The following is a 12,591-nucleotide window of genomic DNA, read 5'->3' as shown; positions in this document are numbered from 1 at the left end:
AAGGATTCCAAGGTTCTACACATCTAGCTACCCATGCACCATTCACCATCGATCGATGCACCAAACTATGTCCTGTCCATCCATCTTCTTTGTTCTTTCGTTCATTTCTTTGTTTGTTTCTTTATTTATTTTTTCTTTCTTCCTTTCTCTCTGTCTATCGATCTAGCTCTCTCTGTAGATATATATATATATTTATATGTATGTGTATATCTATCTGTCTTACTATTTATTTAGCAATCTATTCATTGACCTGTCTATCCATCCATCTATCTATGTGTCTATCTATGTATCTGTCTCTCTAACTATCTATCCAGATATTTACAATTCAACATATCTATATGGCTATTGATATATGTTTTTTTTTGTTTTACTGTTAATTGTCTAAAAGCAATTTAAGAAATCTTATGAACCGCAATCCCGGGATCTAAATTTGTTTAAATGTCTTGCATTCCCTTCAATTCTTTATTCTATAACATTTGTGGATGTCATTATTGCAATTAACCCACAGTATTTAGTAGTTTGCTGCTTCCACCACTGATGCAGTCTAACAGGAAAGTGAATCACCAAAAGCGTTCAGAGCAGCAACTCATCGATGCTTGTAAACTCCATGTTTTTACGCACAACCGTTAACTACCGGAAGAAAAGGAGGTAGCAGATGAATAGGATGCCACAACCTGATATTTCCCCTCCAACACACTCACCGTTGGAGGTGGAACTATGCACCGTCCCTCCAATGCCTTTCGGTCAAAATCCTGGCACGGCTTCCGTAACAACATGGTGCTGTCCCAAAGTCGCATGGATGACAGCAATTCAAGGAAGCATCGCAGTGCCACATTCTCAAGGACAATTTGGGACCTGTAACAAATTCTGTATTCGCGATGCACCAAAAATATATATTCGACAGTGTATTGCACTTGTAGACTCTTTATTCTTCTGAAGTTGCGTTATGATTCATCCTTTATCTGCATACTTTGTTTATCGAATGTTAACAGATTTGCCGATATTCGTAATCACCTCGCACAAAACCTATCTCAAGCAGATCTTCTCTTGGCAGAACATTCCAGTTTCACCAATGTACTGTTCTCAGTGATGATCTCATCATTCGATCTCATATGAACCGAAATTTATGATGCTCCTTCTCTGTAATCGTTCCATTGTTTATTTGAACTGGTTAGCGGAAGTGACTAAACGATATCAAATTATGATGAATCAGGTTTTTCTGAAATTGTCATCATAAATTCCTTGTTTCCGTTTTGAACCTTAGCATACATCGATACAGTTCACGATCCAATATTCCTTGAAAACTACGGTGGACCACTGCCCTGTTACATTTATAGCACTCCACATACACTTTATTCTCCATATTGATAAACCTTTCCATGAATTTTAACGGTTACCTGATGTTGCATTTCTGCCAATTTCCATGTTCCATTTCATAAGTATCAACATTCCAATTGTGTGTCTATCCAACTGGGGTGCATTTGATCTTTTTGTGTCACCCAGTATCTTAATTACAATTCGTAATAGATCATTGATTGACTTGTTGTTTTTCAAAATTTTACTAAAACAAAGTGCCTACGATCGTCAGCTTCCAAACGTTCACAAAATGCTATTTTGGAAGTTAATATACATATATGATTTTTCTCAGAATCTAATCGTACATTTTATAATCCGTACTGTGCAGAAGGATGCCATTCGGCCCATCGAGTCTGCAGAGACCATCAGCCGAGGTCCACCCGGCTTGCACACTGCAACTACCGAACACAACCTGAACGTTCCTGGAAAATAAAGAGCAGTTTACCATGACCAATCAATAGAACTTACAGATATTAGCTGTTCGAGGGAAACGGAGCACCTGAATCAAATCCAGGTGGAAACCCCAGGGAAACAAGGCCTGCATCGAACCCGAATCTCAAGCACCGTGCGGCGCAGTGTTAAGAACTGTGACTTTATAGTTTGGAACGGGTAGCAATGTATGGTACTGCGGAATTGCGCTCCTGCAGCTTCGAGAGTTTTCTTCATATTTGCGAAATCTGCGATTAAAAGAACATATAGTCCCTCCTTGGTGAGAACTAAAAACAGCAAGATAATATTCAGCCAGGGGCTTTATTGGTCACCACATTGCCTTTTGTGAATGATTCTGCACATCAGTAAGTGTCTCAGGAGCAAAATCGATGTATTCCCTTGATGGAAGGCACAGAATAATAGATCAAATGGAAAATTAAACTCTGCTGTCAGCAGTGGCAGATTAGGAAAGCATGATCAGGATATTTGGTTAAACGGAAATCTGTTGAAACTCTATATTTTAATATAAGCAAGTTCCTTGTTTCACTCACATCAATTCAAATTAAAAATATATGCCAATTAATTCATGACAGAAGGGAGCATCAGCTCAGATTTGGTCTTCACCGCAATCGGGTTTAATGCGCGTCTGATATCTGCTCGTGAGAGGACAGGGTATGAGAAATTACGCTTCCTGATTTTCTCAAGGAATATTGGAGTCCAAACTATAATTGTGTTTTTGTTGAATAAGACACAGAAGTTGAGCATCATTTTACCAATGAACGATAAAATATTGAGGCTACTACAAATGTTTGTTTTTGCAAGTAAAGAGACCCTGCATTCTATATTTTGAGGAAAATTTCATAAATCAACCAGAACTGCGAACTACCTGTTTACCTTTCGTCCAAAGTCCTTCTCAGTTAATACAGTTAGGGCTGACTTTTGGGCTAGGTGTCATCCAAACATTGATTTTTTCCCGTGCATAAGTATGTTCTTTAGCGCATGGTGTTCCTAACGGCTGTGCTGCGCCACAATTCGCCAAATCGCACGATTTTCCCTGCTCTCCAGTCCTAAAATATACATTATTTTCGTTGGCTGCCCAGCGACTCGTACAAGAACTACTGCAAGACAAATTTGCATTCATAATAGTCATTAGTTATGCATTTTTTGAAGTTACAAACAGGTGTGGTTTGGCACAGTGATTCTGGTACATCATGATGAATTGAATTTCTCTCGACAAACGATCCAAAATAGTAAATGAGTTCTGATTTTTCCAATTTCAATTTAGAGTACCAATTTTTTGTTACAAATAGGGGGCAATTTAGCGTGGTGAATCCAACTACCCGGCACGCATTTGACTTTTGGCGGTGAGAACCTCGCAAATATGGGACAATGTGCAAACTCCACACGGACAGCGACTTGGGATTAAGTTCGAACTCGGGTGCTCGGCTCTGCGAGGCAGCACTGCTCAAACAGCGCCGCCATGCACCTCATAAATGTGTTCTGAAGATGACTGGTGAAAAAATGGTTTTCTATTATTTAATTAAATCTTGATTACAACGAATATCTTTTGTCGTTCAAAGGAACTATCTGGGTAAAAGGGAAGTGACAATACTTCCGTTTCTAATGTCCTTTCGCCAATGTTTATTGATTTTCACAAGTGGTTTGCGGTACATTTCGCCACAGTCCCTGGGCAATCTGGCGATTCTCACTTGGTCTGCAGATTCGGTCTATCATAATCAAAATGTGGAGATGCCGGCGTTGGACTGGGGTGAGCACAGTAAGAAGTCTTGCAACACCAGGTTAAAGTCCAACATGTTTGTTTCAAATCATTAACTTTCAAAGCCCTGCTCCTTCCTCAGGTGAATAAAGAGGTATGTTCCAGAAACATATATATAGACAACTAAAAAGATGCAGGACAGTTCTTTGAATGTGAGCATTTGCAGGTAAAGACATAAATACCTGCAAAAGCTCGCATTCAAAGCACTGTCTTGTATATTTTACTTTGTCTCTATCTATGTTTCTGGGACATATCGCTTCTTTCACCTGAGGAAGGAACTGTGCTCCGAAAGCCAGTTATTATAATCAAGAATTACAAGCCAATTCCTCAGAAAATGCATAATAGCATTTACTCGATGTTGTTTACAATCAGATCGATAACGTTAAACAAGAATAATCAGGGCAGCACGGTGACGCAGTTGTTTGATCTGCTGCCTCACGGCGCCGAGGTGCACATTCTCCCCGTGTTTGCGTCGGTTTCCCCCCAAAAGCAAAAAGATATGCAGGGTAGGTGAATTGGCCACGCAAAATTGCCACTTAATTGGAAAAAATAATTGGGTACTCTAAATTTAAAAAAAACTATCTATCAGAAGCATATAACGTAACAAAGTCGTCCCAAAGAACTGATCAGGATGAGTCACGATGAAAAAGCAAACAGCACAGCAAATACATCGCTCTTACGGCTGGTGATTAAACATTTGTGGAAAGAGTAGGATTTTAAGCAGTGCATGAATGAAGAAAATTAAGAACGAAAGGTGGAATCGTTGATACACGGTGTGCAGCACTTAATGTTTCTAATTTATATGCAATTAACTTGGCCTATCGACTCACGCTGCACACCTTTGTGTTGTGGGGGAAGACCCACGCAAGCTCCGAGTCAGCAAACGCTATATGAACAATGACCTTGGGCCGGAACAGGATGCTGGACCTCGCCGGGAGGCAGCAGTGCTAAGCAGTGCGCCATCATGCCACCGTTGAGGAATTTAATTCACCAATGATGCGTCAAAGAATCATCAAGCAATCATAACTGAGGCACTGCGAGTGGGCAGCATCAAAGTAATATATACAACTCGAAATGTAGTTGTCTTTCAACCAGCTGCCCAGCCGAAAAGGAAGGATTCCAAAGTGACAATCCTGATTCCTTTGCTGTCAGTCTGGTCTCCATAAATTTGAGACGGACTTGCAGGTATCAATTATTGTTTATTATAACCAGCTTGCTGGGGTGACTCACTCTATTAAAAAGGACAGGAAACACCCATGTCGCGTGAATCTTCAAGAGCGAGTGAACAAAGGGACAAAGCATTTCTTTAAGATACTTTCAAGTTGCATCAAGTTTCACATACATACGACCAAACAAGGCAACAGTAATGAATGCAAGATTCCCATAGTTCATCCGTATACACTTATTGACCTGGCAATAAACCCTGATTGGCTCATTTCATATTCCTCAGCCCTGGGGGTGGGGGCTTTCACTCAGCATTCTCGTCCTTGCAACTTCCCATCTACCCTTCTTGACCATGTTTCTCCAGCCTAAGATAGAGACGTTTAAAAGTCCACTAACCTAACTCCTTATTCTACTGTAGTAAAATGTTACTCCTAACTTGGCCTGACTATCCATTATGCCTTTCTGTTCATTCCCTCAAAACCAAATTCGGAATGCTGCAAATCAAGAGGGCATCTTGCCTGTCCGGACCCATTATTGCCCACTGAGCTCACGACTGTCATTTAAACAAACTTTAGGCAATCAAATACACAAATAATCGAGTTGTGTTGGCCCTGATGTTTAGAGTTGGTAAATTACGGGGCATAGACCAGAACTAATTATGTGTAATCATTTTCCGTCTAGATTAGTGAGTCAAGCAGCAGAACGTAGTAGTGGATGAACTAGGTAAAGGTGGTGAAGGCAGGAAACCCTAAACTGATATAGGGTGGATATATCAGTTCATCTGCCCATTTCGAAGTCAGGACAAGACATCATTGACGCCAAAAAAGGCTGTCAGGGACCGTCTGAGAATTTGTTCTGGGAGAGGGGTATTGACTGGTCACCGACGAAAATGGGTTTATGTATGTAACCTAAATATGTGATTTGGGATAAATGTCAACTTAAGCAATACTGATGCTACGCAATTACACTGCTAACTTGCAACAGGGGATGATTCATTGACTATGATCGTGCAATCAATTGATGTGTCCTCAGTGCGCACATACAGATTGCGGCTGCACATTCAGCAGATTTATTAAGTGGTTGCATGCCGGTTAGAAATAGAATGCGGCAAATAATACGCTGCATAGGGCAGCAGGGAAACAACTGCACAGGCAGGCCGCTAATGCGTTGCAAGTGATCGGGATTCATCATGATGAAGAGGAATGTTTCTATTGTATTCTGTTTCCGATTTTGATCAATACTGTTGGCGTACGTGCTTGCTGAAAGGAACAGGGACCAGATTTTCGGGATGCAGACATGAGATTCAGGTAAGAATTATGGTAGGCGATAACATACAAAGATATTCGGTGGGTCATCGCATCTTGGTGTTTGGGTGGTTGTACGTCAAGCTACTGGGGTGTTCTAAGGTTTCGGTTTGAGGGTATGTCACGCGAGGTAGTTATAACACATGAGGGAGAAAGTTGCCCATTTCGGACATTTGTTTGAAAATGCCACTGAGGGAGCAGACGTTGAGCCTCGTGGATGAAACAAGGAACACACAGGGCAGATGGAAGATAACATGATGAAGTCGAGTTTAACAGATGCGAAACGATATTTGCCCTTCATTGAATAAAAACAGTTCGGATAATGAGGACGAACCCTATTTGCAAGTAACCTGGTCAGTTCATTACTATTTTACCTGAATTCTTGTCACTCGTTTCTTCATCTGCACAGAATTAAAATGAGTTGCAATTAACACATACGCATTTTCGTTTGTAAAAGCGCATAATCATTGTTTCACAAATTGCTGTTCTTTTAACGAAGATAAAGGATCGCAGTCGATGCCTCTACACCTCCAAGACACGTTGTTTATTTTTTCTTTGCCCAGGCAAAGTTTGTCAAAGTTTGAATTGTCAAAGTTATTACTCATGGAATACATCTCATTGTGTATCAATGATAATTATCCAAACATCACTTATAATTCCCCAGATGCCGATTCTCCAGACGTCGATTGTTTCCACCCTCGTATATTGCTTCGATCATAATGCCGAACAAAAAAGGCAAACTGTCCTTTGTTAATCTGATTGTCCTTTTCTGAAAGAAAAGTGCCAAGTTTGCCACGCTTTAACATGCGGCACGAGGTTGAGATAAGAATCTGGCAAGGCCGCTCATTTTCTACTCCACTGGCAGTCTTCCATGGGAGCGCTCCGACCCCGTCAATCTGATTTTATTTATTTTCCATGCTTGAAGTGCACATAATTGAATTGTGTCTTTTATGCTGAAAGATCGAGGTGGAATGATGAAGGGACGAAATTGAAATAGATAGATAGAGAAATACAGATCGCTAAATACAGCACAGAAAGGCCCTTCGGCCCACGATGTTGTGCCGAACTTTTGTCCTCGGTTAATCATAGAATTTTGGACACTAACGGCAATTTATCATGGCTAATCCACCCAACCTGCACATCTTTGGACTGTGGGAGGAAACCGAAGTACCCGGAGGAAACCTACGCACACACGGGGAGGATGTGCAGACTCCACACAGTGACCCAAGTCGAAATCGAACTTGGGACCCTGGAACTGTGAAGCAAGTGTGCTATCCACAATGCTAACGTGCTGCCCTTAAGAATAAGTTAATCTACACTCCATTATTCTACCCTAATCCTTGTACCTATCCAATAGCCGCTTGAAGGTCCGTAACATTTCCTACTCAACTACTTCCACAGGCAGTGCATTCCATGCCCCTACTACTCTCTGGGTAAAGAACCTACCTCTGACATCCCCCTATATCTTCCACCATTTATCTTAAATGTATGTCCCCTTGTAATGGCGTGTCTATTCCCCTGATCATCATATAAACCTCTATCAAGTCGCCCCTCATCCTTCTCCGTTCTAATGAGAAAAGGCCTAGCACCCTCAACCTTTCCTCGTATGACCTACTATCCATTCCAGGCAACATCCTGGTAAATCTCCTTTGCACCTTTTCCAAAGCTCCCATATCCTTCCTAAAATGAGGCGACCAGAACTGCACACAGTACTCCAAATATGGCCTGACCAAGGTTTTGTACAGCTGCATCATAACCTCACGGCACTTAAATTCAATCCCTCTGCTAACGAACGATAGCACACCATAGGCCTTCTTCACTGCTCTATCCACTTGAGTGGCAACTTTCAACGATCTATGAACATAGACCCCAAGATATCTCTGCTCCTCTACATTGCCAAGAACCCCACCGTTAACCCTGTTTTCCGCATTCATATTTGTGCTTCCAAAATGGACAACATCACACTTGTCAGGGTTAAACTGCATCTGCTACTTCTCAGCCCAATTCTGCATCCTAGCTATGTCTCTTTGAAGCCGACAACAGCCCTCCTCACTATCCACAACTCCACCAATCTTCGTATCATCTGCAAATTTACTGACCCACCCTTTAACTCCCTCATCCAAGTCGTTAATGAAAATCACAAACAGCAGAGGACCCACAACTGATCCCTGCAGTACACCACTGGTAAGTGGGCTCCAGGCTGAATATTTGCCATCCACCACCACTCTCTGTCTTCTATCGGTTAGCCAGTTTGTTATACAACTGGCCAAATTTTCCACTATCCCATTCCTCCTTACTTTCTACACAAGCCTACAATGGGGTGCCTTATCAAATGCTTTACTAAAATTCATGTACACTACATCCACTGCTTTACCTTCATCCACATGCTTGGTCACCTCCTCAAAGAAGTCAATAAGACTTGTGAGGCAAGACCTACCCCTCACAAATCCGTGCTGACTATCCCTTATCAAGCAGTGTCTTTCCAGATGCTCAGTAATTATACCCCTCAGTACCTTTTCCATTACTTTGCCTACCACCGAAGTAAGACAAACTGGCGTGTAATTCACAGGGTTATCGCTATTCCCTTTTTTGAACAGGGACACGACATTCGCCACACTCCAATCCTCTGGTACCACCACTGTTGACAGCGAGGACGAAAATATCATTGCCAACGGCTCTGCAATTGCATTTCTTGCTTTCCATAGAATCCTTGGATATATCCAAGGTAGGGCAGCACGTTCGCATGGTGATTAGCATAAATGCTTCACAGCTCCAAGGTACAGGTTCGATTCCCGGTTGGGTCACTGTCTGTGCGGAGTCTGCACGTCCTCCCCGTGTGTGCGTGGGTTTCCTCCGGGTGCTCCTGTTTCCTCCCACAGTCCAAAGATGTGCGGGTTAGGTGGATTGGTCATGATAAATTGCCCGTAGTGTCCTAAAAAGTAAGGTTAAGGCGGGGGGGGGGGGGGGGGGTAGGTTATTGGGTTACGGGTATAGGGTGGATACGTGGGTTTGAGTAGGATGATCATTGCTTGGCACAACATCGAGGGCCGAAGTGCCTGTTCTGTGCTGTACTGTTCTATGTTCTATGTTCTAAATTCTATATCCCGTCAGGCCCGGGGTCATCTCTATCCTCACGTTTTGCAAAACGCCCAACACATCTTCCTTCCTGACAAGTATCTCCTCGAGCTTATCAGTCTGGTTAACACTGTCCTCTCCATTAATATGGCCCCTCTCGTTTGAAAATACTGAAGAAAAATACTTGTTCAAGACCTCTCCTATCTCTTCAGACTCAATACAGAATCTCCCGCTACTGTCCTTGATTGGACCTACCCACACTCTAGTCATTCTCATATTTCTTACATATGTGTAAAAGGCCTTGGGGTTTTCCTTGATCCTACACACCAAAGATTTTCCATGCCCTCTCTTGGTGCTCCTAATCCCTTTCTTCAGTTCCCTCCTGGCGATCTTGTATCCTTCCAGCGCCCTGTCTGAACCTTGTTTCTTCAGCCTTGCGTAAGTCTCTTTCTTCCTCTTAACAAGACATTCAACCTCTCTTGTCAACCATGGTTTTCTGACTCGACCATCTCTTCCCTGCCTAGTTTTATTTTCTTTTGTTTTAGTACTAAATTAATTTTATACAAATAAGGGACAATTTTCAGTGGCCAATCCACCTACCCTGCAGATAGATATATGTCATAGATGTTTACAGCATGGCAACAGACCCTTCGGCCCTGCTTGTACATGATACACAGTTTCTATCACTAACCTAATCCTAATTGCCAACATTTGGCACATATCACTCTATACCCAGCCAGCCCATGATAAGGTTTAACTGTTTTTAAAGGAAAATAATGTACCCGCCTCGACCACTGCCTGCGTGAAAATACTGATCCACTGTATGTCTCTTGTCTCATATTAAACTAATGCCCTCTAGTTCTAGACTCCTCAGTCTTTGGGAAAATAAGTTCACTACCTACCGTCCCTATGCTCTTCATACTTTTATTGACGTCGGTAAGACCACCCATTATCCTTCAACGTGCCAGGGAAAAAAATGTCTCAGTCTATCCAGCGTCTCCTCATAACTCAAACAATCAAGTCGTGGCGTCATCCACGTAAATTTCTGCTGCACTCTTTCTCGTTATCAATACCCTTCGGATAATGTCCTTGAATTATGAGGGCCAAACACACGCAGAAACGACGGGAACGTGCAAACTTGACACAGACAGTGACCCAGGGCTGGGACCGAACACAGGTCCACGGCACCGTGAGGCAGCAGTGCTAACCATGGCTCCACCGTGTTGCCCCAACAGTGAAATTCTCAGCAACAATATGGCGATTTTAGTTGATTAACCATCAGTCTATTCTTTCAACAGCAGGATGCGTGCTTTAAGAAATCCTGGTGAAAAGGCTTGTTGAGTGGAAAGGAAATGTGAAATTATGTTGGACACATATGTGAACCAAGGAGATGTTTTTTAATCAGCTAACCTTTATCTATCCGTTCCAGCTTTCTTTCTGTCAGGGTGAACAGAATTCCAAAAAGTTCCGAATTAATATGAGAAAAAACAATTTAGTGTACAGAGAAGAAATCGGCCAGCCGGCGTTAATTTGCTGCGTTTACAAATATGTCATGTCTGAAAAGTGTTACCATGTACTTCAAATTGTGTAACAACGCACTGGATTTGGAAACTAGTTAAGCTGTGTACGTTGATATAATTTACATGTAATAGATAGTTATAGATATTTATAGAGTGAGAGTAAGAGAATATTAGAGAAAGAAAGGGAGAGACAAACGCAGAGAGAGAGAGAGCGCGAGAGAGTGAGAGGTAAGGAAACCGACAGACAGACCTGCAATGAAACATTAAACGCATGGGCCTAGATTTGTTTTGTTTATTTGTAAATCTATCCTGATTCCTTGCTCACCTAATGTTTTTAGCGTCTCTTGGCACGTTGATAATTCTAATTCACATAACAAGTAAAAATAAGTAAGTTAAATAAGTAGACTAAACGATCTTCTCCTCCGAAGACATGGACGAATCGATTAACATACTCATCAGCATGACATGCACCGTCTGAGACTGACAAGGTTCATACAGGGTTTTTATTTCCTGCGTGCAGGATGTATAAATGACCCAACATATCCCAGACTAGCCTTCCATATATTCTTGATTTCATTTCGATTTACTTGACCAGCCTTAAATGCATCGATGATATGTACTTCACTTCCTCTTCGTTGTGCTAATGCTGCAGTACATGGCATTTACTTAATAAAGCTATCACTTTGGAATGATCACTGCTTAATTAAAAACATTGTTTTGAAAAAATCGCCAGATTTTAATCCGCACAGGTGTATTGCAGAATCAAGGAAAGTTTAAAAATATATATGGCAGGTCACTAACTTTAGACCCTTTCCGAGTGCAATATATTTCATTCAATTGACTGTAACTATTTTATCAACACTCTTTTTTCTAGTATGCATCTTACCAACATTACGCTGCCTGACCACTCGAAACCCTGCATTCTATGTAAGTAATTTGAAGACCCAAAATGCTGCACATTCTCCTTTAAAAAACACAGTTAATGCTCAACGCACTCCTAAACTAGGGAGTTAGGCTGGAAGTTAAAAGCCAGGACAGACAGAGTTGCTAGTGCCACGTGACAACGAAGCTAGGAATAGGAAGAGAGTGCAATTGAACACATGGCTGTGAGGGCTTCCGGTATGTGGATAATTCGAGCGCATTCTGGTGAAGGTGGGACCTGTACAACCTGGACAGGTTGCATCCGAACCAGAGGGGCACCATTTCCTGGGAGGGAGGTTTTCTCGTACTCTTCAGGAGGGTTTAAACTAATTTGGCAGTGGAATGGGAACCGGATTTGTAGTCCAGAAACTAAGGTTGGCAATGTTCAGGACGTCAAAGCGCGTAGTGAGTCAGTGTGGAAGGTAACATTGACAAAGGAGAGTACTTGCAGGCACGGAGATGGATTGAAGTGTGTATACTTCAACGCAAGAATCATCAGGAATAAGGTGGGGGAACTTAAGGTATGGATCGGTACTTAGGAATAGATGGGGTGGCCATCACGGAAACTTGGACAGAAGAGGGGCATAAATGGTTGTGGGAAGTTACCGGTTATAGATGTTTCAATACGATGAGGGAGGTTGGTAAAAGAGGATGAGTGGGGCGTTGCATTATTAATTAGAGATAGTATAACAGCTGCAGAGATGCAGTTCGAGTAGGATCTGCCGACTGAGGTAGTATGGGTTGAAGTGATAAATAGGAAAGGAGCAGCCACCACGTTGGGAGTTTTCTATAGGCCCTCTAATAGAAGCAGAGATGTGGAGGAACAGGTTAGGAAACATATTTTGGAAATGTGCAGAAGTCACAGGGAAGTTGTCATGGGTGACTTCAACTTCAAAAATATTGCGTGGAAAGTCTTCAGATCAAATAGTTTGGATGGGGTGGTGTTTGTGCAGTGTGTCCAGGAACCTTTTCTAACACAGTATGTAGATTGTCCGACCAGAGGGGAGGCCATATTGGTTTTGGTACTTGGTATTGTACCAGGGCA

General features: G+C 42.1%; 1 protein-coding gene across 1 annotated transcript in view; it reads right to left on the bottom strand.

The window, feature by feature from the left end:
* The window catches only part of LOC119974296 (myosin-8), a 263,344-nt gene that overhangs the window by 28,557 nt on the left and 222,196 nt on the right, over positions 1-12,591 (bottom strand). The window contains exons 23-25 of the mRNA XM_038813068.1: positions 10,951-10,986; positions 10,516-10,542; positions 6,405-6,431 (exon numbers count right to left, since the gene is read on the bottom strand). Coding sequence (XP_038668996.1) covers positions 6,405-6,431; positions 10,516-10,542; positions 10,951-10,986 — 90 coding nt within the window. The remainder of the gene's footprint in view (positions 1-6,404; positions 6,432-10,515; positions 10,543-10,950; positions 10,987-12,591) is intronic.

The sequence above is a fragment of the Scyliorhinus canicula genome, chromosome 12 (assembly GCF_902713615.1).
Source record: "Scyliorhinus canicula chromosome 12, sScyCan1.1, whole genome shotgun sequence".
NCBI lineage: Eukaryota > Metazoa > Chordata > Chondrichthyes > Carcharhiniformes > Scyliorhinidae > Scyliorhinus > Scyliorhinus canicula.
Note: the sequence above shows the minus strand (reverse complement) of the source record. Positions and strands in the feature narration are given on the sequence as shown.